This window comes from Anomaloglossus baeobatrachus, chromosome 5 (genome assembly GCF_048569485.1).
Source record: "Anomaloglossus baeobatrachus isolate aAnoBae1 chromosome 5, aAnoBae1.hap1, whole genome shotgun sequence".
Classification (NCBI taxonomy): Eukaryota; Metazoa; Chordata; class Amphibia; order Anura; family Aromobatidae; genus Anomaloglossus; species Anomaloglossus baeobatrachus.
This window is the reverse complement of record NC_134357.1, coordinates 248,729,083-248,754,289: the sequence shown is the minus strand read 5'-3', so window position 1 is coordinate 248,754,289 and position 25,207 is coordinate 248,729,083. Positions and strand designations below refer to the sequence as shown.

Here is a 25,207-nt window from a genome sequence, read left to right as displayed (position 1 = left end):
AGTTAGACTGACCCGGTCTGTAATTAAAGACGTGGGGGGGTTCCCGTGACCGAAGATAGCGAGTTAGGACGTTTAAATATTGGTACAGCTGACCAAGTCCGGAGGGAATACATTTTGTACCCCTCCTCCGTGACACGGGACCCTTATTACAATAGTTTTTGACCAATCTTTGGAAGATCAGTGACCCATTTTTTTGGGAAGATTTTGTGACTAAAGTTTTGGGCTAGTTTTTGACCAATCTTTGGAAGATCAGTGACCCATTTTTTTGGGAAGATTTTGTGACTAAAGTTTTGGGCTAGTTTTTGACCAATCTTTGGAAGACCAGTGACCCATTTTTTTGGGAAGATTTTGTGACTAAAGTTTTGGGCTAGTTTTTGATCAAGCTCTGGAAGATCAGTGCTCTAATTTTTTGCGAGATCTGTGATCAATTTTTTGAAAGATCAGTGGGCTAATTTTTAGAAAGATCTGTGACCAGGTTTGAGATAGATATAGCTGAGGAGTTGCCAGCTAGTATAGAGGTGTAGCCTTAAGTTCCGGCCGGGCTTTAACGCTTACACCGCATAGTCATATTAGTGTAATCCAGACACCACCAAGATAGCAAAAATGTTTAGAACGGAGAAGATAAGTTTAAGAAAGTTGAGGATTCACAGTGGATTTAGTAAGCATTCCTTAGGGAGGGGCACGTGCTGGAGAGTTCAGCTGTGTAACGTGCACCGGAGATTTCCAGAGTAGTATTTGTTGAATGATGCAGAATTGTTTGGCGGAATATCGCAGGCATTGCTAGCAGAAAGATATATTGAGGTTGAAGATGAAGATGAGCGAGGAGATGTTGTGTTTTACTATATGTTACCCGAGTCTGAGGACAGATCTGAGGGTCCTCCGATAGGTTGTTTTGTTGCTGCCTCACAACCTGATCCCCATTCTATTCCCCCGTCCCGGAGATATTCACAGGTGCTGCAGTCACTAGACAGCATCCCTTAACCCTTTCCACACCCATACCCCTTTTCCCTCCCATATCTGTAATGCCGTCTCTCCCCTCACCGGCCAGTCTGCCGTCACACTCCCCAATTATCAATTCCCTCCCCTTGGATCCCCCTTTTTTCCTTAGGACACATAGTGAGCCTTACCCCGAACCTGACGAGGAACAGCCCTCATTTAAATATGTCCCTTTCAACCCCACCCAGTCAGCGGCATTAATCCCCTGCCTGCCAGATCCCAGCATTAACCCTATGCGATTTTATAGGAAGATGCTACAGGTCCATCAGTTATACTCAGCTGCACGGAAGGACCTTGTTAATCTCACCAAAGTAAAAGCAGGAGACAGTTTTTGGCCCTTAATGGAGCCCCATCTCACAATGCCCCCAGGCACTGATGACACCATTTTCCAAAGTGGACAACAGTATTGTGTTGCTTTAAAAAGATGGGCTCAAGATCAATTGGTATATACAAATGTGCCGGTGCAGCCCCCGCCACAGCCCATGCCCCAACAAAGTCCAAACCCCGTATACGTAGCTCCCAATCAACAAAACCAGCAGAGCCAGCAACAGAATTGTTGGCGTTGTGGTCAGTTTAGTCACTATCAAAGAAAATGTCACGCCCCCAAATCTCAGTGTTTGGCCAGGTACCCTCAAAACCGTAACCAAAACTTGCAACACATAAATTTATAATAAAGGTGTTCCCTGTAGATTCAGTAATGATCTACCTGAAGCCAGGTGTGGCTTTTCCCAGAGTATCACAGTATCCCTTTAAATCAGTTTTAGGAGATTTTCCAAGATACTGCCCACAGTCCGGCTGCACCGAGGAGTCTGCCCCAACTTTCCCTAGTGACACAGGGGGGAGCCCCGGACTGCTTGTTTTTGTTGCAGTGATTTCCAATCCCAAGCTACCCGCTTTAATGATGTTTTTTATTCCACTCCATAAATCTTAAGGTTTCTAAAATATATGTTTCTGTAGTACTTTTGTTTCTGCTGGCTGACACGGTACAGACATATATTTTATATATTTCTATAGTGGAAGTTCTGCCCATGTTTTTTTTTCTGGTATCTGTTTTTCCCACCAGCTGTTCTAACATCGCGCATCCTGAAGGAGTCAGGGGGGGCATAAGTCAGTGCAGGGATGTGTGGGAGTATTATCAGTAAGCTGCTGCTAGTCACAAGTTGTAGAGAGCAGAAAAAAAAATAAAAAAAATAAGGAAGTAGAGAAAAGTAAAAAAAAAAAAAAAAAAAAAAAAAAAAAGGAAAAAGGTAGCTTCAGCAGATTTACAAAGCTGTTTCTGTCTTATGTACTGACCAGTGCTTTTTCCGGCTGGTGGAGTGGATTTTGTTTAATCTTTAGAGTTCAAAATTTCATAGGAGATTATCAATAGTATTCTGCTGCTATTTAAATAATTAAATTAATTTTGCAGGGAAAAGTATATTTTTAAAATATACAAATTAGGTTTTCGTTTTTATGGTTACGTTTTTGTTTTTTATTATTTTTGCATACAAACTGCCAATATTGATTGTTTTCCTTTTTTTTTGTAGATATAGAATATCTATGAACCCTGTTGTAAGGTTTCAAAATTTCCCAGTAGAGTATAAGTTATATTTATTTGTTGGTTAATCTTATTGTTTACTGTTATAGATCTATATATTTTGCCAAAGTAGTATATAAAAAGGGAGGAAGTAGATATCTATTGCATTTTTCCAGCAGCAGATATATTGGATAGGCTTTAAAGCAGGCTTTAAAGCTGGCCTTTTTTTTGCAACAGTTATGTCATGTTTATTGGATTATTATGAATGTAGGAATATATGTCTGTTATAGGAATGATCTAATCTATATTTCTTTTAGTCTTTGTTTTTATAGATGGAACAAGATGGTGGTCGATTCTGCACTGGATATGCTACAGTTCACACAACATGAGGTAATCTAAATTTAGGCCACTCCCTCCCCTCCTATCGGTACAGAAGGAAGTGACGTAAGTGCCTCTCTAGATGGGTGGAGCAGAGGTAGGTAAGATAGTCAAAATGTATGTAGGATGTAGATCTTTCCTGTTGTCAAATAAGCTAGGTACGCCGAAAAGAAAGTCTAGATCTGTGCTGATGGAATCGGATGGAGATCCCCATACAGGTGCAGCGGACTAAGAAGCAGTGAACGGGCCTAGAGTTGAGGAGTCCTTTACCATGCATAAAGACCATGCCTCGGTGACACCGGTCACGTCAGTGACTTCTGTCACTCCTTGTGTTCTTAAATCCCTACAGGATCAAGTGAACCAATAAGGAGTGGAGTGCGAGACGCAGGGAGCCGGCTGACTGAGGAAGGTCTGTGGATGAAGGGCGGTAAGCTTTCTCTGCCATGAGATCTCTTCTTAATGATGGCCCAAGTAACATGGACTAACATCTGTGAAAGTTAGATATCAGTGTGCGCTTTGGTGACGCCAGGGTTCAGTACCCAGGTAGATAAACTCACCCGGTCTTGTGGAGCACGTTTTTAAAACAATGAGGAAAAACTGTAAAGAGTCCGTAGAAGAAGGGAATTTTGTTTACTTACCGTAAATTCCTTTTCTTCTAGCTCCAATTGGGAGACCCAGACAATTGGGTGTATAGCTATTGCCTCCGGAGGCCACACAAAGTATTACACTTAAAAGTGTAAGGCCCCTCCCCTTCTGGCTATACACCCCCAGTGGGATCACTGGCTCACCAGTTTTAGTGCCAAAGCAAGAAGGAGGAAAGCCAATAACTGGTTTAAAGACCAATTCAATCCGAGGAAACATCGGAGAACTGAACCATACCACATGAACAACATGTGTACCCGAAAAAACAGAAAAACCCTGAGAAAACAGGGCGGGTGCTGGGTCTCCCAATTGGAGCTAGAAGAAAAGGAATTTACGGTAAGTAAACAAAATTCCCTTCTTCTTTTTCGCTCCTAATTGGGAGACCCAGACAATTGGGACGTCCAAAAGCAGTCCCTGGGTGGGTAAAAGAATACCTCGTGATAGGGCCGTCAAACAGCCCTTTCCTACAGGTGGGCAATCGCCGCCTGAAGGACTTATCTACCTAGGCTGGCGTCTGCCGAAGCGTAGGTATGCACCTGAAAATGCTTGGTAAAAGTATGCAGACTCAATCAGGTAGGTGCCTGACACACCTGCTGAGCCGTAGCCTGGTGCCGTAATGCCCAGGATGCACCCACGGCTCTGGTAGAATGGGCCTTCAGCCTTGAGAGAACCAGAAGCCCAGTAGAACTGTAGGTTTCAAGAATTGGTTCCTCGATCCCCCGAGCCAGGGTGGATTCAGAAGCTTGCGACTGTTTACGCCGACCAGCGACAAGGACAAAGAGTGCATCCGGGTGGCGCAGGAGCGCCATGCGGGAAGTAGAACCTGAGTGCTCTCACCAGAACCAACAGATGCAAATCCTTCTGAAATTGATGGACTGGACGAGGACACAAAGAAGGTGAGGTGATATCCTGATTGATATGAAAGTGGGATACCACCTTAGGGAGAAATTCCGGAATCGGACGCAGAACTACCCTGTCCTGGTGAAGGACCAGGAAGGGAGATTTGTATGAGAGCGTTGCTAGCTCGGAAACTCTCCTAAGAGACGAGACCGTTACTAGAAGGCCACTTCCCGAGAAAAGCGGGAAGGGAGACCTCTTTCAAAGGCTCGAAAGGCGGCATCTGGAGAGCAATTAGAACCTTGTTCAGATCCCAGGGCTCTAACGGCCGCTTGTACGGAGTGCTGAGACGACAAACTCCCCGTAGGAACGTGCGTACCTGAGGAAGTCGTTTCTGAAAAAATACAGATAGCGCTGAGACTTGTCCCTAAAGGGAACTGAGCGACAACCCTTTTTCCAACCTAGATTGCAGGAAGGAAGGAAACATAGACGATGCAACCGGCCAGGGAGAAACACCCTGCGCCGAGCACCGAGATAAGAATATCTTCCACGTCCTGTGGTCAATCTTGGCGGACGTTGGTATGCTAGCCTGTCTCATGGTGGCAACCACGTCCTGAGGTAATCCTGACGACACTAGGTTCCAGGACTCAATGCCACACCATCAGGTTGAGGGCCGTAGAATTCAAATGGAAGAATGGCCCTTGAGACAGCCAGTCTGATTGGTCTGGTAGTGCCCCCGGTTAGCCTACCGTGAGGCACCACAGAACCGGGAACTACAACATCCTCGGCCAATCTGTAGCGACGAGGATGGCGCGGCCGCAGTCGGTCCTGATCTAGCGCAGCACTCTGGGCAACAATGCCAGAGGTGGCACATAAGGTAGCTGGAACTGCGACCAATGCTGAACTAAGGCGTCTGCCGCCAGAGCTCGATGATTGTGAAACCGTGCCATGAAGCTGGCACATTGTTGTTGTGCCGTGACGCCATTAGATCGACGTCCGGCCTCTGTCAGCGGCGCCAGATCTCCTGAAACCCGTCCGGGTGAAGAGACCATACCCTTTCGGCCACACCCCGGCGACTTAGGAAGTCAGCTTCCTAGTTTTCCACGCCTGGGATGTGAACTGTGGATATGGTGGATGCCGTGTCTTCCACCCACATCAGAACCTGCCGGACTTCCTGGAAGGCTTGCCGGTTGCGCGTTCTTCCTTGGTGGTTGATGTATGCCACCGCTGTGGAGTTGTCCGACTGAAGTCGGATTTGCTTGCTGTCCAGCTGCTGTTGGAAGGTTTGTAGGGCAAGATACACTGCTCTGTGTTCAAGAACATTGATCTGAAGGGTGGACTCTTGCTGAGTCCACGTACCCTGAGCGCTGTGGTGGAGAAAAACTGCTCCCCACCCTGATAGACTCGCGTCTGTCGTAACTATCGCCCAGGATGGGGATAGGAAGGACCTTCTTTTTGACCATGAGGTGGGAAGAAGCCACCACCGTAGAGATTCCTTGGCCGCCTGAGAAAGAAAGACGACTCTGTTGAGGGAGGTCGACTCCCCGTCCCATTGGCGGAGAATGTCACATTGTAGAGGACGCAGATGAAACTGCGCGAAAAGAACTGCCTCCATTGCTACCATCTTACGTAGGAAGTGCATGAGGCGTCTCAATGTGTGCGACTGGTTCTTAAAGAAGAGATTGCAGCCCGTAGTGAATGCTGTTTGTCTAGCGGAAGCTTCACTATCGCTGAGAGAGTATGAAACTCCATGCCTAGATATGTTAGCGATAGGGTCGGGGTCGGATCTGACTTCAAAAAGTTGATGATCCACCCAAAACTCTAGAGAGTCTCCAGCGCAACGTTCGGGCAGTGTCGGCATGTTTCCTAAGAGAGTGCCTTGACAAGTAGATCGTCTAAATATGGGATCACAGAGTGACCCTGAGAGTGCAGGACTGTGACTACTGCTGCCCTGACCTTGGCGAAGACCAGTGGGACTGTCGCTAGCCGGAAGGTAGAGCTACGAACAGAAGGTGTTCGTCTGCTATAACGAAGCGTAGAAACGCTAGTGCTCTGGATCAATCGGCACGTGTGGATAAGCATCCTTGATGCCTAATGATGCTAGGAAATCTCCTTGGGACATTGAGGCGATGACATGGCGGAGGGATTCCATCCGGAACCGCCTGGTGTCCACGAGCTTGCTGAGCAGTTTTAGATCCAGAACGGGACGGAACGGCCCGTTCTTATAGGCACCGCAAATAATTTGGGGTAAAAACCGTGACCTTGTTCCGGAAGAGGAACGGGGGTCATCACTCTTTCTGCCTATAGAGTGCACCCTGTTTGCAGAAGAGCAGCGGCTCGGCCGGGAGGTGAAGTTCTGAAGAATCGAGTTGGAGGACGAGAAGTGAGCTCTATCCTGTACCCGTGAGACAGAATGTCTCACACCCAACGGTCATTGACCTATGGCAGCTAAATATCGCCAAGGCGGGTGAGCCTGCTACCGACCGAGGATGCGGAGAGAGGAGGCCGCAAGTCATGAGGAAGCCGCCTTGGAAGCGGGTTTTCAGACTGTCTCTTTTTTGGGCGTGACTGAGCCCGCCAAGAATCTGAGCTCCTCTGATCCTTTTGAGTCCACATTGGACGAGGAAAAATGGGACCTGCCCGAGCCTCGAAAAGACCGAAACCACGACTGCCTCCTGCTCTGTTGGGGTTTGTTGTGTCCGGGCTGAGGAAAGGATGAATCCTTACCCCTGGACTGTTTAATGGTTACATCCAAACGCTCACCAAACAGTCGGTCAGCAGAAAAAGGCAACTGGTTAAGCAACCTTTTTTGGAAGCAGAATCTGCCTTCCATTCACTTAACGAGCAGACCAGGCTCTGCTTAAAAACACGGAGCAGCGTAGGCTACTGCCGTACGGTTCGCAGAGTCTAGGGCAACCTGAATCGCGTAAGAAACAAATGCAGACATTTGAGAGGTTAAGGATGCCACCTGCGGCACAGATGTACGTGTAACCGTGTCAATCTGTGTAAGACAAGCTGAAATAGCTTGGAGTGCCCCAAGGGTGAGAATGCTGGGGCCAACGGTGCGCCGACAGTCTCATAGATGGATTTAGACCAGAGATCCATCTGTCTGTCAGTGGCATCTTTAAGTGCAGCTCCATCTCCCACTGCAACTATGGATCTAGCTACAAGCCTGGAGATTGGAGGATGCCGCTTGGGACACTGGGTCCAGTCCTTGACCACGTCAGGGGGCAGGGATAACGTGTATCCTAAGCCGTTTGGAGAAGCGCATATCTGGATAAGTGTGGTGTTCCTGGACTGCCTCTCTGAAGGCAGAGTGGTCCAGAAAAATACGTGAAGCTGACTCCTCCACTGGAGGAGCTGGGTGAGAAATAACCAACATTCTATTGATGGACGCTATAAGATTATTCACTATGGCGTCACCATTGGGTGTATCCAGATTGAGAGCGGTCTCAGGATCAGAATCCTGAGCCGCTACTTCCGCCTCATTACACAGAGAGTCCTTCTGCTAGGACCCTGATGAAACCGAGGGCCGCTCATAGTGAGCCCGCTTAGGCTGTCTGGGACTGACGTCTGTGCAGAGCCGTGACTCTGGGATGCGTGTGACATTCCCGGAGCTGTTAGTTGTTCACACTGAGGGGGGCCATGGATCAATGATTCAACAGTGCCCATGTTGTGAGAGACATGTCCGGACTGCTAGGCTTCTAGTATCATAGCCATAGTCTCAGAAAATCTGTCAGTAAATACTGCAGACACCGTCCTCATCCTCTGGCCATTAGCAGAGACTCCGGCTGAGTTAGACATAATGGGGGTCTATGTAACCTGCCGGCCGTATAGCCGTACATGCTGTACCGGCTGCATAGAAAAACATGTGGTTCTGCACCTTTGTTTTACACAGAGAATATGCTGATAACTCCTCCGCACAATCCAGGAGGGTATATACAACGTGCGACCAAACAGTGCAATGTATATAGTACAAGCATATCTATAAGTGCACTTCTGCACTAGTGGGGTTAGCACCACAGGTGCTGCTTAACGCCTGTTGCAGCGATTGTGTGACTATCAGAATGCCAGGGTCTTCCACACTTGTCTCTGTATCGTACAGAAACTGACACTAATGGCTGCCGGCGTCCTTGTAGAGAAGGAAGCCGTGGGCGTGCCTGAGAAAGTGCGGGAATCCGGTTTCACAGTGCACACAGTGAGAGGGGTGGAGTATGCAAAACATACTCCAGCTCTCAGCGCTGCTGTGCTATGCAGCGTCACGCCCCTACCCTGACTGTCAGGCCTGTGGGCGGTAACGAAGGGAGACTAGGCCCAGAAGCCGGGGACTCGAGTTAATAAGCGCGGCCGGCATATCAGTGCTGGCCGGCGCGGAAGTCCCCGGCGCACCACAAATCCCAGCGGCGCCTTAAATAAAAGTGGCAGCGGCGGTTAGCGCAGTAGTAACCCAATACACTAACACACCCAGCAACGCTGTGGTGTGCGATGGCACTAGTGCGGACAGCGCCGCTGTCCCTGGCGCACTAACACACCCAGCAGTGCTGCCGTGTGTCTGCGCGGTCCCCACAGGGACACAGAGTACCTCCATGTAGCAGGGCCATGTCCCTGAAGATACTCCGCTCCATGTCCAGCAGATACCAGGGGCTGTGGATGGAGCACGGTCTCAGTGCCTGGAGACCGATAGAATCCCACTTCACCCAGAGCCCTGTAAAAAGGGATGGGGAAGGAAGCAGCATGTGGGCTCCAGCCTCCGTACCCGCAATGGGTACCTCAACCTTAACAAACACCTCCGACATGAAGTGGGGTGAGAAGGGAGCATGCTGGGAGCCCTGTAAGGGCCCTCTTTTCTTCCATCCGACATAGTCAGCAGCTGCTGCTGACTAAACAGTGGAGCTATGCGTGGATGTGTTGCCTCCTTCGCACAAAGCACAAAACTGGTGAGCCAGTGATCCCACTGGGGGTGTATAGCCAGAAGGGGAGGGGCCTTACACTTTTAAGTGTAATACTTTGTGTGGCCTCCGGAGGCAATAGCTATACACCCAATTGTCTGGGTCTCCCAATTAGGAGCGAAAAAGAAATACCCTGCACCTGCTCTACCCATTCTTAGAGACTGCAAACTGATTATAGATGTTTATCATGAGCACGTTGTATGCAAGTCTGTGCGTGTTGTGTAGATTTCTTTCCAGGTCTGGTCAGAGGCTTTCCAGTGCAGAAAACGACGTCATTGCTGAAAATCCACATAATGCAAGTGGTATGTAAACAAACAAACAAACTGATAAGTTGTAAATCAATGCGTGTTGTATTTCTCTTTAGTGTGTGTTGTGCTTCTTTTTAGTAATAAACAGGTTCCAATGAAAAATGTTTTTCTTTGGTCTAGCGCAAACCATGTATAATTTTCATTTGATTGACTAATTAGAGAAATAAACAAGTCTATTTTCTAATTCCAGATCTTAAATCAGAGTTAGTAGTATATGGTTTTCGGTCAGGAGACTGATTAAGAAATTTCGATAAAGCTCAACGGCAGGACAACATAGATTCACGCCCCGCATTGCAGAAGGGTCGATCCACCGAAGCTGCACTGAGCGTCCTGCTTATATTTATCCTTTACAAAAAACCTGTACAGTCCCAAACCATCATTGCCGAAATAGTTAGAAGAGAGGACTTAGAGAACCTTGAGACATGGGAAAGTCCAACTACAAAGGGTGAGGACTCGCCTAGGGGTCCTTGGTCTCAAACCGGTGAAGAAATCCCATTCCCCTCTCCACCCATGCCTCAACGTTCAGTCAGGCAGGATTTCCCAACAGATCTTTCTTCCTCTTTTCCTAAGGGAACACAGTACCCTTAGTATTTGGAAATGGCAGAAGTAAGTCAAGGGGGGACTGTTGAAGGTACGAATTGAGTAGTCGAAAATACTTAATTCAGCCATTTCATAGACCCAAAAATGTGGTTTGGTTAATGTAATCTAACCATTTACAAATGTTTTTGTTTCCTACTAATTTCAGTGATTTTCCTTAATACAAAATGCTAGATATGGATTTTCTCATTTCAGGAAAAGTTTTAGAGGAGCCTATCCCATCAGGCTGATGTCTCTCCAGCCTAGTCTGCTGAGCACTGGCAGTGACACGCGAGTTGACATCACATCTCAAAAACCAATGGACGCGACACAACCGAAGCAGAAAGCGGCCGCTATTCAACCCATTATCCCAGAAGGTTTTTCCAAGTCTGTGCCACAAACTGTTCACATGAAGCCTCATCATGTTTTGTTATTTTTGTATTATCAAGAGCAGATTATCCAGGTTCACAAAGTGGCCCTAAGTGGACTAGCACTGACTAAGCATCCTTTTTTTGTTTCATATCCGGAAAGAAGAACCATGGACAATTTCCAAATTTCCTTTTGTGTTTTTTTAATTATGTGCTAATTTTTAAATAAGGTTTAGATTCAATTTTTCTTCATCAGGATAATGTGCCCTAATGAGAGTAATAACGCCAATTCTAATAGCCCCTATAAATCATAGAGTTATGTTTAATAAATAAAAATAAGTATTAAAGGGGGGAGCTAAAGCCTGTAGTGTTAAATTAAACAACAATCCCATAGAAAGCCCGCATATATAGATATAGATATAATTAAAGTCCCAAGGGCAGTAGGTCACAAATAAGTCCCAAATAATACAATATATCTAAATGGGGAAAATTTTTAAATTTAAGGGTAATAATATTCACAGATATTTTATTAAAGGGGGGACTGTGGAGGTGGCACTGAGCTATAGCTTGTTTGTTCAAACGTAATAAGAATATCTGTGTATATAACTAAATCAAAATGTAGATGTAGATGCAAAATTATCTGTCTGTCTGTGTAGCAATTGCACAGACCTATAGTATAATTCAAAGTTGTATAATTATGAAGGAGTTAACTAAAGATGATGAAACCAGAATGTGAAGCTATAAACTCTTATCAGTAATGTTCACACAAAAGGAATGTACGGGAGGGCAGGAGGGATGAGAGAAATTGGGGAGTGAACACACTCCTTCGTTAGTTTCAAGGTTATTTATGCTTACTTACTGTATAATTGGATCTATCGTAATATACGAGCTCAGTGGGTGATGCTGGCTGAAAAGAGAGCATGTCTGTGTTCTTTGTCTTATATACATGGATATATATATATCGGCACTGGTATACAGCATTAATGGGGCACCGTCTCTGGATCCTAAACGAAGACTCCATTAGCAGTCTTGACCCAAAATTCCTCCCTTGACAAGGTCACCTGACATTCTCATCTATTGTAACAGGCAGCACTCGGCCAGCTGTTACAGGAAGTGAGTCATGATAGATACAGGAGTCATCACATGAACCTGTGCTATCATCGGCTCCACGTGATCCCGTCTTGCGACGTCCGATGGCGGCGGGTGACTGCACGTTTACCGCAGCAGGGATTTAAATTGTGCTGTCACATTTTGACAGTGCGATTTAAGGAGTTAACAGGCGCGGGACACCTTCGAGGCACACATGTCAGCTGTTCAAATTAAGCAGACATGGGCAGGAATCACCTCCGGCTGCCCGCAGCATCCGCAGGTGATTACACCATGATGGATTAGGACGTACCAGTATGGCTCGCGATCATTAAGGGGTTAAACAATTCTATAGAGAAAGAAACGAGGTGGAAAAGATTATATATCATGTGCCAATACAACCTACCATGACTTCACTCTGCGGTGCAATACGCTCCTCTGAATTTGTTTGGGAATTGCCACTTGTGGGAGATTTTCTGCAGGTTTCTTTATTTTGGGATCCATCTGAAAGAAAGTTATTAGATTACAAAATATCTATCTGCACCATAATTCTCTTCTCTAAGGTGAAAGGTCCATTTACACTGTGCAATGCACATCGTTAGACGACCACCGACTGGCAATATGATGCTGGATGTGCAGTTGTTTAGTAGCCTGTTCACACTGGCTGACCCGACTTCAGATGAACAATCTGTAATAGACTATTCATTGCACAGTCTACGAATGTTCTCAGCAGCGCGAGTCTCGTTTACACAGGACGATGAGCTACAGAGATCAGTCTATTACCCTAGCAAAACTTCACATTACCCAACGAACGACTCTTTTGCTTGTTCGACAGGGCGATTAGTAGCTTGTTTGGACAGCATGATTATTGTGAAATGAGCGTCCTAGGAACATTCGTTGATAATAAACATGTAGTGTTTGGATACAGATGAAATGTATCCTTCTTACAGAAGCACTCCTGCTATTTTTATTACTCCTTAAACCTGTGCACATGCGTGTGTTCCGCTGTGTAATGGAGTCACTCAACCACTGTATTAATTGGACGAGTATTATCCGATTTTTTTTTTAATCTGATAGCACTTGGCCCAATGTTATTCTATGCAATGCCCTGCACATGAGGTAAGCAACATAGTGAATCAGGAGAACTATCCTACATTTCTAGTTGGAGAATAGAGGTAAAAAAGTTTTTTTCAGCTCACCCGGTAATCAGTAGAACTGGTTCCTCTGTCCAGGATGGTGCAAGGAGGTGACCTCCGTGTTCAGGAGTGGAATGGCAATAGGTTTTGGAAAGGTGTTTCCTGTCCAGCGATGGTTTGATTAAAATTTCATTTTATTTTAGAAAAAACATAAAACTAACGCGACGTTAGATGGACATCTAAAGCAGATAAAAACGGCTTACGCGTTTCAAGCCAGTGTGACTCTTATTCTTAGCTAAGATTAAGAGCCACACTGGCTTAAAACGCGTAAGCCGTTTTTTTATCTGCTTTGGATGTCCATCTAACGTCATGTTAGTTTTATGTTTTTTTCTAAAATAAAATGAAATTTTAATCAAACCATCTCTGGATGTGTTGCTGGACAGGAAACACCTTTCCAAAACCTATTTGTAGTTGGAGGTATTTGCTAAAATTATTATTACCCCTACTGTATATTAGGATAGGATCTTAGAGAGGGGAATACCCCTTTAAGCATCAGATGGTATGGTTGGGTGCAGTAGAACACAGCAATTATATGATATTTCCTCAGTGTATAATTAGAAAGTAGAAAGAGGTTCTTGAGGGTTAGAGGACAATCTTATAAACCTCTAAGGCACAAATCCACAGCAAAAAAATGTGTGTCCTCTACTTACCAGATGGGTTTTGCTGCTGGTCTGCGGATATACCCTCCCTTGCAGGAGCACTGGGTTTTTCTAAATCATCACACTCCTCCATGGAGAAATAGACAGTGACGTCCTGACACCCTACAGGAACCTGACACACAGAGTGATACCGTCATTATCCAGACACATCGGATGCATCGCGCATTTAACATTTTTTAGGATTTCATAGATTAAAGGAGATCGCTGCACCCCTCTCTTCCTGACAGCACGCACCAGGGCCCTATAGTTCAGATACAGTGGGACTCGCAGCTATCAAACGTCTATGACATGTCTGTGTCTATATGCCAGAGCTGCCCCAGTATTCCCAGCAGCGCTCACCTCCCCAGTCAGCAGCTGGGTGATCGTGTTGGTCAGTTCCAGGATCTTCTCATTGTTTTTCCCCCCTTCTCTCAGTAAGTCAGTTTGGGGATCTTTTTTCAGGCTCTGATTGTGACAGAATCCTCCTGACACAATGGGGCTGCTGCTGTGTGTGACTCGGCCATGAGACATCTTTAGTACCACGTAATCCTGCGAATCGCAAAAAAGGATCTTTAGTAGTCATGCTCCTGTGTGTCCATCACATCTGCTGGTTCATGTGGTCACAATCAATACACAGAATCACTTCATTCTCTAGTCGCAGCCCTCATTTATTAAAAAATATAAGATGTGGCCAATGCTGCTTTAAGGGGTAGTTCCAGAAACAAAGTACATTTTAATCAATAGATCTTAGACTAATAATAATTTCCACAATTGGATGTGTTTATATAAAATGTTCCTGTTCTGAAATAATCTTATATATGTGCCCCTGCTATGTACTGTGTAATGACCGTGTCTGACTGTACAGGGACATGGTCTGATCATACCACAGCTTCTGGGGAGGAACCAAAGAGCATGATTGCACAGCACAGGATCACATCTGATTCTTTCTGTGAGGTAAAATATTTCACTGCTTATTTTCAAACAGGTTTTACCTCAGAGAAAGCAGCAGCTGTGATCCCATTCTATCCTGTCTATATACTCTTTTTTGTGTCCTCCCCAGCCCAGGAGTGACCAGACCATGTCCCTGTATGGTCATTACACAGTACATAGCAGGGGCACATATATAAGATTATCTCAGCACAGGAACATTTTTTTTAATACATCCAATTGTGGAAATTATTTTGATTCCAGGATCTATTAATTACAATGTACTTTGTTTGTGGAAAACCCCTTTAAGTTGTAAATTACCCAAATAGGCAGCATTTAGCTTTTGTTATCAGGGCTGTAGAGGAAAAATGATATATAGAAAAGAAGGATTTTTGTGTACTCACCGTAAAATCTCTTTCTCTGAGTCTTCATTGGGGGACACAGGACCATGGGTTATGCTGCTGTCACTAGGAGGCTGACACTAAGTAAACAGAAAAAGTTAGCTCCTCCCCAGCAGTATAACCCCTGAGCCGGAGGCGGGCTCAATCAGTTTAGTGCACAAGCAGTAGGAGGAGAATCAAACCATTCTGGATAATACAGATAAAAACTATGAATAGTAGTCGTGTGACCAGTGGCCTGGGGAAATAGCCACTGAGGTAACCGACAGGAAATATATATAACAAATAACACAAGCAGGGTGGGTGCTGTGTCCCCCAATGAAGACTCAGAGAAAGAGATTTTACGGTGAGTACACAAAAATCCTTCTTTCTCTATCGTTTCATTGGGGGACACAGGACCATGGGACGTCCAAAAGCAGTCCCTGGGTGGGAAGAAAAACCATCACCGGAGATAGGAAGGTAACCGCTTCCCCGTCGGGCTTGCGCCAGACTTACAAGCACCTACGTTGTTACAGGTGTGTCACTGCCACCCGCAAACCTTACTCCAAGGCTGGCCGTTGCCGAAGCTTGGGTGTGAGCCTGGTAGAAACTAGTAAAGGTATGCCGACTAGATCGGGTGGCGGCCCAGGGAACCTGGACGGTCGACATCTGTAGTCCAATCGCCCAAGGGGTATCCCTTGCTCGGTAGACCGCGGCGGAAGTCCGCCCTTCATGCGATAGTCTTCACACATGGAGTAATGGATCCATGTGAACAAATCAGGCCCCTGGCGCCGGCATGGGCCTATTGGGACCGGGTGGAAGGGTGGACTGGTTGTCGGTGTAACCGAAAAGGGTGTCCTGCAGACATGTAAGACTGAGGGCTCGTACAAGTTCTGGAACGAACTAGGCCCCTTCCCGGCTGAGAGAGGAGACTAGAACCGAAAACTGAATACTAAACACCTCTTCTGGAAGGAAACAGCGAGCTGCCTTGGACAGAAACGAAGAGTTCTGGCCGGAGCCTCCCCCTGTCCTGCTGGAGGCGCTGGAAAACAAAAAGGGGAGAAGAACGACAAGAGGGCTGTCCGCCCTGATGCTGTCTGTAACAACGAGATGGCCACGAGGCGCCCACCTAACAAAAACAGGTGAAGCCGGGAAAAAGGGGGTACCTTGAACGAACCCCTCACTGGAAAAAGAATCCACGTTTTTGGTGAAACGATGAAACAGCCGAGCCAGATGGACGCTTCTCAGAGCGAAAGCTCTGATTGGATGACGGAAGTGAAAAGACTCCGAAAAAATCCGAAGCGAAACGGGCCAACAACTGGCCCATACAGGGACGCGCGAGAGGGTCGCATTCGGATCTGACTGGAAGAATGCCAGCAAAAAAAGAGGGAAGATGTGGTCCTCACCCACCGGGGGAGCTCTTTCCTAGTGGAAATAAATCCTGGAGGAAACTTGATTCCCGGCCCTCAACGTTGTCTGTAATCCTCTTGTCAACAGCCTGACTGAGGCAGTACCCGGGATCCACTGGTGAGGCCGTCGAACTTGGGGCCTTTGAGTCCCGGTAGAGGAGAGGGGCCCCGACACAGATAACTTGGCGGTCGGGAAGGAGCCCCGGGGCCTCCGTGAGGAGTTGAGTAGGCTCTGCGAAGTATGCTCGCCTGGGTCACTCCAGAGGCATCGTTGCCTTGGTCCATCCTGAGAACCCTCGAGACCATGGGAAGCTGCGGGAAGATGCAGGAGAACCTGAACAGGCTACACGACCGGTCGAGGGAGTCGCACCTAGACCAGAGCAGGTAGTACACTATTGACTTGAAAGTTGGAACGGGAGAACAATAAGTCCACGACTGGAGGTCTTCCCTCGCCCGTGAACTGACTGGTGACTTCCCTGTTGAGGAGCACTTTTCCTAAGGGAGGTCTTTCCTACCGAAAAAAATCGGCCGTCCAAAACGTCCATGCCAGGGATGGACTGACCGAGATAGCGAGTTAATGGACCCGTCCCAGGGCAAAATCTTCTTGGCCTCTTCCTTTGCCATGACACTCTCTGGGTCTACCTGGTGGATGATGCATGTCACCGCTGTGGCATGGTCCGACTGGAACCTGACTGGGCAAGGCCCGACCCAGAGAAGAATTGTAGCCGTGCTAACCGGATGGCTCTGGCTTCCGGAATGTTGAAGGGGAAACAACGCTCTAGGGCTGACCCTCGGGACCGTGCCGAGGAAAAAGTGGGGGTAGCATACCCCAGCACGGGAGACTGGTGACGGTTGAGAATATCCTCCAGCGGAGGGAAGGGAAGCTTCTCAAGGGACGATTTCGAAGACTGGTCCGCTATGAGAAAATTGGCGGATCAACCGTGAAGACGGAACCCTCTTTGTCTCCGATCTTCAGTGTGGTCCACTGGAGAGAAGGGGTGAAATCTGGTACGTGCACCGTCGCTATCACCTGCACAAACTGCCGAGGGCTCGCATAGCCAAAACGGGAGCGGGTGGCAAGGGTACGCGGAACTCTGTGCCAGGAAGGAAACTATTCCTGTGTGAGGAGTACTTCCTCCTGAACGGGCTCGAAAAAACCGTGCCTAAGGGATGATGGACCGAGCCGGGGTCTGGGAGGACTCGTTCCGGTATCTCAGCTACTCTAGTAGCGGAAAGTGAATATGACGGTCTAACCTCAAGCAAGGAACCTTGAAGGGAGAAACCTGGACCTCCCGGCCGTACTTGGGCGTAGAGAACCTAGCAGCTCTGTAGAGTAGGGTGCGCAGGGACAGAGATCCCTGTCAGCGCTCTTATAAAAAACTGGAACGGTCCACTGCCACGCAAGGCGGAGGGGCTGTTGGAAAAATAGAGGCTTCCTGACGAGAGCGGCGTGAACGGCTGGAACCTAGTGTGAGGGGACGATCCTGATGCCTCTGGAGCGATGCAGGGAAAGGGATGAACCCTTCCCTTACGTAGTCTAGGGGAGAGAAGTACTCTACCCTGACGTAGCCAAGGGGGGCCACTGAACTCGCCTATCTTCAGAGGGGCGTTCCCTAAGGACCGAAGGGAAGTCAGTGGCCTCCTAGATGCCGAATCTGCGTACCTGATCCCGAGTCAGATGCCTCGACGGGTGGACACACTGATGGTAGAGGCTCAGGCCGAGCGGCAGGCAGGCCCCAGGTATGTGAAGAGAGGGTACTCACTGAAGATGATAACCAGTCCTGGGACAGCCTAGGTGGAACTTGGTCCGCTGCGTATGGAGTTCGCTGATTCTCCGAGGGACGCCACGTTCGGGACGAGAAACCCGGAGGAACACAGGCGGGTCGACTACAGGGTGGGGTGCCCCTTCCATTTGGAGCCCCCTTTCTAGAAGGGGTAATGACAATAAAAGGACTTACCACCGGTAAAAATCGAGGCCTGGGATTATCCGTGATAACGCAGTCACACGGCGAACTGTATTCCAATGAAACCGCAGGGGCCTGCCCTCTTCGTCTCTGCAAGGTAACTGCCCCCTCTCTCCAGAGCCCTACGGGGGAATGATAATGACCAAAATACACGACTTACCGCTGGTAAACGCCATGTCTGGTAGATGTCTGTGGTCAACGACTCCAGTGTAGCATGGTCATACTCTCCGAAAACCCCTTTGGAGAAGGGAATAATGACAATGACATGGCTTACCGCTGGTAAACGTCATGTCTGGTGGATGTCTGTGAACACGCGGTAACTCGGCGAACTCTGGATGTCCCCCGAGCACATCAAGGGTCTGCTCCAAACGCCCTAAAGGAGACCTGGGTGCACAGAGAGAAGAGGGGCTGTCCGTAGCCTTACGGCCTGACTCACCGTTTCGAGCATGCTATTCGTCCTGCGCCAAAACATCCAGGTCCTGCTCGGAGTCCAGCGGAGGTGGAAAGCCTGGGCCATCACCCGGGAGGTCGGAAGACTACCGGAGGAGGGGCAGTCTGGACCTTGGGAATAAGGTGGAAAAACTGGGGGGCCACGAAAGGCGAGACCTGGCGGGTCCGCTTCTAGCCTAGGCAAAAAGTCCCTGGTACGGAACTCGTCTCCCCGAGGGAATGGCGCCGTTTTGTGGATGGTATGACCAAGCGTCGGCGGGGGACGCGGCGCATGTGCACGAACCCGAGGGACGTCAGCGAGGGAATATCTGGCCTGAGACAGGGTATTAACCAGCCGACAGGGGCGAGATACAGGGGCGTGCGGAGCCAGTGACTGCGGTAGCTGTCAACCCCAATCTGCCATTATGTGCGGAAAATTACCATTAAGGAAAACGCAAACTTGAGGTACCGGCCCCAAATAACAAAAAACTCAGCTCTGAGAGCTCTATAGACTAACCCTATGGGATGTGTCTGATGCAAGCCCGAAAAAGGTACCTGAAGGGGTTAAAAAATATAATGTACAAAACGCCAGCCCTGAGTAAAAAACCCCACTGTATTTAATAAACATGGAAGACTTGGGTCTATTTTCCCCTGATATACGGGCTGCTGCAGCGTCAGCAAACCGCATACCAGGAGTTTGACATAATCCCTTTTTTTTTTTTTTTTGATGAATGCTGGGGAGGCTGGAGGCGGGCCCAGGAGAGCGGGAAAAAGCATCCACCGCCCCCACTGTGATGCCTGGGGCTGAGTGGAGGGCGGAGACGGAGCGGCCGGCGGCCAATAGCGATGCGGCGGGGGGCGGGCCTGTGACGCCGGAGACAGGGCCGAAGCCGGGGCCTAAATTTTGAGGCAGCCGGCGCGTGTGATCTAGAGACCGCGGTTCTACCCGCGGGAGCGGCGGCGCGGCAGCTGGAACCGGCCGAGCACTGCGGGTGTAGAGAGGACTCCAGGGCCGGATGGGGACGTGGCTGGTGGCGCCCGGTGAGTAGGCCCGGACTGGGGCCTAAATTTTGCAACAGCCGGCGCAGGGAAAAGTAGCGACCGACGGTCCTACCTGCGGGAGCGGCAGCGCGCAGCAATGTCCGGGCACCGGCCGAGGTGCTCGGTGACTGTGAGTAGGCCCGGACCGGGGCCTATATCTTGAAGCCACCCGGGAGAAGGTAGGGGGAGTGTCCTACCTGGTCGGCGGCGCCGCATCTGGCAGTGTGCAGGCGTGGAGCTCTGCACTTGTGTCTGCGTGCTCCGCACACCGGAGGGCTGGCTGCGGGCCGCAGAAGAAGAATGAGGCAGGCAGGCAGGCAGGGAGGTGGACGCCGGTGGGGGCAGGGAGCCCCCTGTAGTGAAGCAGCGCTGCGGGCCCGATCATCATCCAGACGCGCTGCGAGGTCCAGTCCCTGCTGTATGCCCCTTGCACCCTTTGGGGTGATACCGCAGGGTGAATAGGGGGTGCCCCGGAAGGAATAGCCCCACATGCCAACCCGGGAGTGGTACCGTGGAATTGGACGGGGGAGAGGGCCCGACGAGTCAAGCTTCTGCGACCCAGGGGAGTGGTACCCACACGGGCTGCGAGAGCTGAGGTAGAGAAAACGATACCTGCAGAAAAAAAGAATTCCAACAGATGAGAGCGACGAGCGTCGCCGATAGAAAAAATGAAAAAAATATACGCAAAAAATCAAGTGGCTGAAGGGGGCCCAGTCGGCCCACATCAGCCTCCTACGACACTAAGCAAAAAACTGATTGAGCCCGCCTCCGGCTCAGGGGTTATACTGCTGGGGAGGAGCTAACTTTTTCTGTTTACTTAGTGTCAGCCTCCTAGTGACAGCAGCATAACCCATGGTCCTGTGTCCCCCAATGAAACGATAGAGAAATGTGACCGCTGCAGCCAATTACTAGGCTCAGGGGTATTGCACCATTTAAACATCACTCATGATCACAGTGACTGGCTGCAGCTCTGTCAACAAAGAATAGTGGAAGGCAGTGGAGAGGAGGTGGCAAGGCATTTAGTAGGGATGTACTGTCTTTGTTATTACTTTAAAGGGATATTTCTATCTAAGCATTTTATGACAAAGCTCCATCCAGCTTCAACCAATGAAGGGACATCTACCGGATCCGCTAGGTTGTGCTGTTTCCGTGACTCCATTCATGGCTGAAACAGGAATAACCCTTTAAGGCGTAAGCATTTTTTTTAATTGAAACCAGACACCCCCTTTAATAGAGATAACAAGTGGTGCCATGAGACATTCCCAGAATACATTCCTCCCCCTCCATGTCTCCGGAATTCCTCACCTCTCCAGTCAGCAGGTAGAGGATGTCTAAGGTTATGTGCATTATCTTCTCGATTAAGTGATTCCTGGCCTTGTCCATGCCGAGCGATTCAGGAAGGTCGTCAAGACGTGACAGTTTCATTTTACAGATTAATGCCCGTAGTATCCAGATGGAGCGCGGATATCACCTGGAAAATCAGCCTGAAAAGCAAAAAGTGAGGGTGACATACTGCTCCACCAGTGACTGGCGCTCATCACCTTCTTCAGTCCGATATATAGCCCTCTTACAGATTTAGAAGCCATCGTCTGGTTAAGCCATGCCTCTGACAACAATGCCGATGTATAGGGAGCAAGGTGTTATGATTTTCTACAGTCTTTGCCTGGCCACGATCATAAAAGGAAACCGGACTGGGCACAATGGTAGTTACCAGAAAAAAAAAAAAAGTCTCTGTGGAAATTGGCAGCCAGATTTCAAAAAGTGGTGGGAAGTCCAGGGCTGTGCAGTGGGAGTTGTGGAATCTGTGCCATTTTGGTGGAGTCGGTATAAAATAGACCAACTTCAACAATATATAATAAATTGGGTACAGCAGTTCAGTGCAGTATGTAATGAATATTTCTTCATAACAATTTGGGAAAGTTATGAAATGTCCTATAAATGTCTGTTCTATTCCTGATCAAAGAATCTCGGCTTTTAGTTGAGATGAATCTGTGCTGCACTTCAGCTACATGATATAAGTAGTGATGTTACCATGTTACTACAGTACATTTATCACAAACATCATGTACAGATTAAACCAAAAGTTTCCAAACACTCTATAAATACACATCTGCAGGTTTTTCCCTCCACTCTCTATAAAGACACATCTGCAGGTTTTTCTTACTATCTGACATGAAATCAGAATAAACCTTTCCCTTTTAGGTCAATTAGGAACCAAAATTATTTATATTTGCCAAATGCCAGATAATGAGAGAGAGAGAGAATGTTTTAAGGCATTTGTATTACTTTCTGCAAAGTCAAAAGTTTACATACCCTAAGAGTCCTATATCTTTAAACAATATAGGACAGCCCACATGATAAAGTCATGACTTTGGAAGCTTCTCATAGGTTTATTGGCAACATCTGAGTTAATTAGAGATACACCTGTGGATGTAATTTAATGCACACCTGAAACACACGGCTTCTTTGTGCAGCATCATGTGAAAGTCAAAAGAAATCAGACAAGATCTCAGGAAGAGAATTGTGGACTTGCTCAAGTCTGGTTCATCCTTGGGTGCAATTTCCAGATACCTGAAGGTTACTCATTCATCTGTACAAACAATTATATGAAAGTACAAACAAGATGGGAATTTCCAGCCATCATACTGCTCAGGAAGGAGACAGGTTCTGTGTACCAGAGATGAACGTGCTATGGTCAGACATGTGCATATCAACCCAAGAACAAAAGATCTAGTGAAGATACTGGTGGAAGCTGGTAAGATTGTGTCATTATCCACAGTGAAACGAGTACTGTATCAACATAGGCTGAGAAGCCACTCTGCCAGGAAGAAGCCATTACTCCAAAAGACATAAAAAAGCCATATAAATGTTTGTAAATGCACACAGGAACAAAAGACCTTAATTTTTGGAAACGTGTCCTGTGGTCTGACGAAACTAAAATTGACCTGTTTGGCCATAATGACCATCGTTACGTTTGGAGTAAAAAGGGAGAAGCTTTGATGCCTAAGAACACCATCCCAACTGTGTTACACGGGGGTGGCCGCATCATGTTGTGTGGTTGTTTTGCTGCAGGAGGGACTGGTGCACTTCACAAAATAGATGGCATCATAAGGAAAGAAGATTATGTGGCAATACTGAAGCAACATCTTAAGACATCAGCCAGGAACTTAAAGCTTGGGCAGAAATGGGACTTCCAAATGGACAATTACCAGAAGCATACTGGCAAACTGGTGACAAAGCGGCTTAAGGATAACAAAGTCAATGTTTTGGAGTGGCCATCACAAAGCCCTGATCGCAATCCTATTGAAAACGTATTGGCGAGGCTGAACAGGCCGGAGCAAGCAATCTGCCTACAAACATGGCTCAGTTACAGCAGTTCTGTTAGATGTTGCAAATAAACCTATCAGAAGCTTCCAAAGACATGAATGACTTCATCATATGGGCTGTCCTATATTGTTTAAAGGCATAGTACTCTTAGGGTATGTAAACTTTTGACTTTGCAGAAAGTAATAAAAATGTCTTAAAACATTCTCTCTCTCTCATTAATTCAGAAATTTGGCAAATTTTGGTTCCTAATTGACCTAAAACGGGAAAGGTTTATTCTGATTTCATGTCAGATAGTGAGAAAAACCTGCAGATGTGTCTTTATAAAGAGTGGAGGGAAACGTCTGGTTTCATCTGTATGAGGGAGTCTGAGTTGGGGTCTGAATCGGGGATATTGAGGCGTCGGAGGCTTGGCTTACCGTCTCCACAGCCCACATCAATTTATTGCCCACAGCAATGTGCAGTCTCTCCTGTCATCTTGAGTAAAGGAAAAGAAAGGGGCACACACCAAGGACAGACTGGGGAAGTGCCAGCGCATATAGTGCTGACAGAGGTTACAGTGTTCATGCCCACACGACTTTCAGAACACAGTAATGGCCAGTACACATTGGCACGGACAACAGGTGGTCAGTGAAGGAGCGGGGTGTCAGGCCCACAGTGATCTGATGTTGATGGCTTCTCCCAGATCATGCCCTGATGTTATATTAAGGAGGGCTCTCCAGTTTTATTAAGAAACTCAGCCAAGCTTCTAAAAAGTTAAAGAAGTTTTCAACTCGGTATATTGGAATAAGTGATCAAAAAGTCTCACGTACCACAAAGTAACACCCATGAATATTCCTGCTTGTTATGCAAAAAATAAGCCGTCATATGGCTCTGCCGACAGAAAATTGAGACGCTTATGAAGCTCAGAATATGGCGACTTTAAAAACTCATTCCGTTTTTTTTTCAGAGTATTAACTGTACAAAAGTAGTAAAATAAATATATAAAACCATATAAACGTAATGCGCAGGGAAAGGCCAAACACCGCCCGCGCATTACATTACTTTGCACTGCGCTCAGAAGGGCCGAGCAAAGCATGCGTACACAGGAGCGCGTACACAGGAGCGCGTACACAGGAGCGCGTACACAGGAGCGCGTACACAGGAGCGAAATGGAGGACACTGTGTGGATGACGTAGGAAGAGTCATCCACACGGAGCTACGAAGGAGGACGGGGACTGCAAGGATAGAGGACGCGCCGGACCGAAAACAGAATGTATTGGAAAGCCCGTGAGGGACAGATTCCTTTTACAGTCAGGGGCAGAGCCACCATCACCCGCCAAGCACTGTACATCCGCTGCAGATCTATCTGTTCTCTGAATGCTGAGCTCTGTAGAAACCTGCTCACAACACTGATTGGTAACTTTCTGCCTATGTAGAGTGTAAAAGCTGCCAATCACTGGTGGGGTTATACAGAGCTCCTGAAAATGGAGGGCGACAGCAGGTTTACTAGCCTTCTAGTGATGAAGTCAGCAGGAAAGTATCAGAACTGCAGCCCAGTAAGGGCCATCGCAGGACTCAGCGTCTCTGTCCCTACATCAGGCTGCTTTAAAATACCCGTTAGCAGAGCACATACCCGAAAATACAGACACCATGGAAAAAGGCATCAGTGTAAAACAGAAAAAAGATGGAGGCTGAAGATTCTATTTCTGCAAAACCGTCAACAATCAGATCGTATAAATACTGACAAATTGGCTTCACCGTCTCTCTGTATGGGACCCCAGCCTTTACCAGACCCACACTGCCACCCACAAGTCACTATGGTTGCTATTGGCAACAACACCTAACTGCCCCTCATGTGGGGTCCCCCGCAATTCTATCTCCTCTCTCTTCCTATCGGGGACCCCTGCTGACAGCACACGGCCCCGCACTACACAAACATTCGGGATTTCACCTGTGAACGCGGGCTGTTATGGATCTTCCAGGACTGTGCTTTCCGCCAGAGCCTCGTCTCCAGCCAGAGGAAAAACACGTGATCAAGCCATGTCCGCGATCACACGAGACATCTTGTTGGAGCCCACTCCGGATCTCACATGCCTCAACAGGAAACGTACAGATGTGTCCTGCCACCTGGTGGTGCCGTGCGGTATAACACCCAGTCTGTCACATGCCTCAGCAGGGAATGTACTGTACAGCTGTAGTGCCCTGCCACCTGGTGGTGACGTGCAGTGTAACACCCAGTCTGTCACATGCCTCAGCAGGGAATG

The 25,207-nt window shown here is 47.8% G+C and overlaps 1 protein-coding gene across 1 annotated transcript in view; it reads right to left on the bottom strand.

Moving 5' to 3' along the window:
• LOC142309902 (uncharacterized) overlaps positions 1-24,975 on the bottom strand; it is an 80,937-nt gene extending 55,962 nt beyond the window's left edge. Inside the window, exons 1-5 of the mRNA XM_075347362.1 lie at positions 24,895-24,975; positions 20,943-21,121; positions 13,851-14,039; positions 13,503-13,623; positions 12,063-12,160 (exon numbers count right to left, since the gene is read on the bottom strand). Of these exons, the coding sequence (XP_075203477.1) occupies positions 12,063-12,160; positions 13,503-13,623; positions 13,851-14,039; positions 20,943-21,062 (528 nt within the window). The 5' untranslated portion in view covers positions 21,063-21,121; positions 24,895-24,975. The remainder of the gene's footprint in view (positions 1-12,062; positions 12,161-13,502; positions 13,624-13,850; positions 14,040-20,942; positions 21,122-24,894) is intronic.
• Between the last annotated feature and the right edge of the window lie 232 nt (positions 24,976-25,207).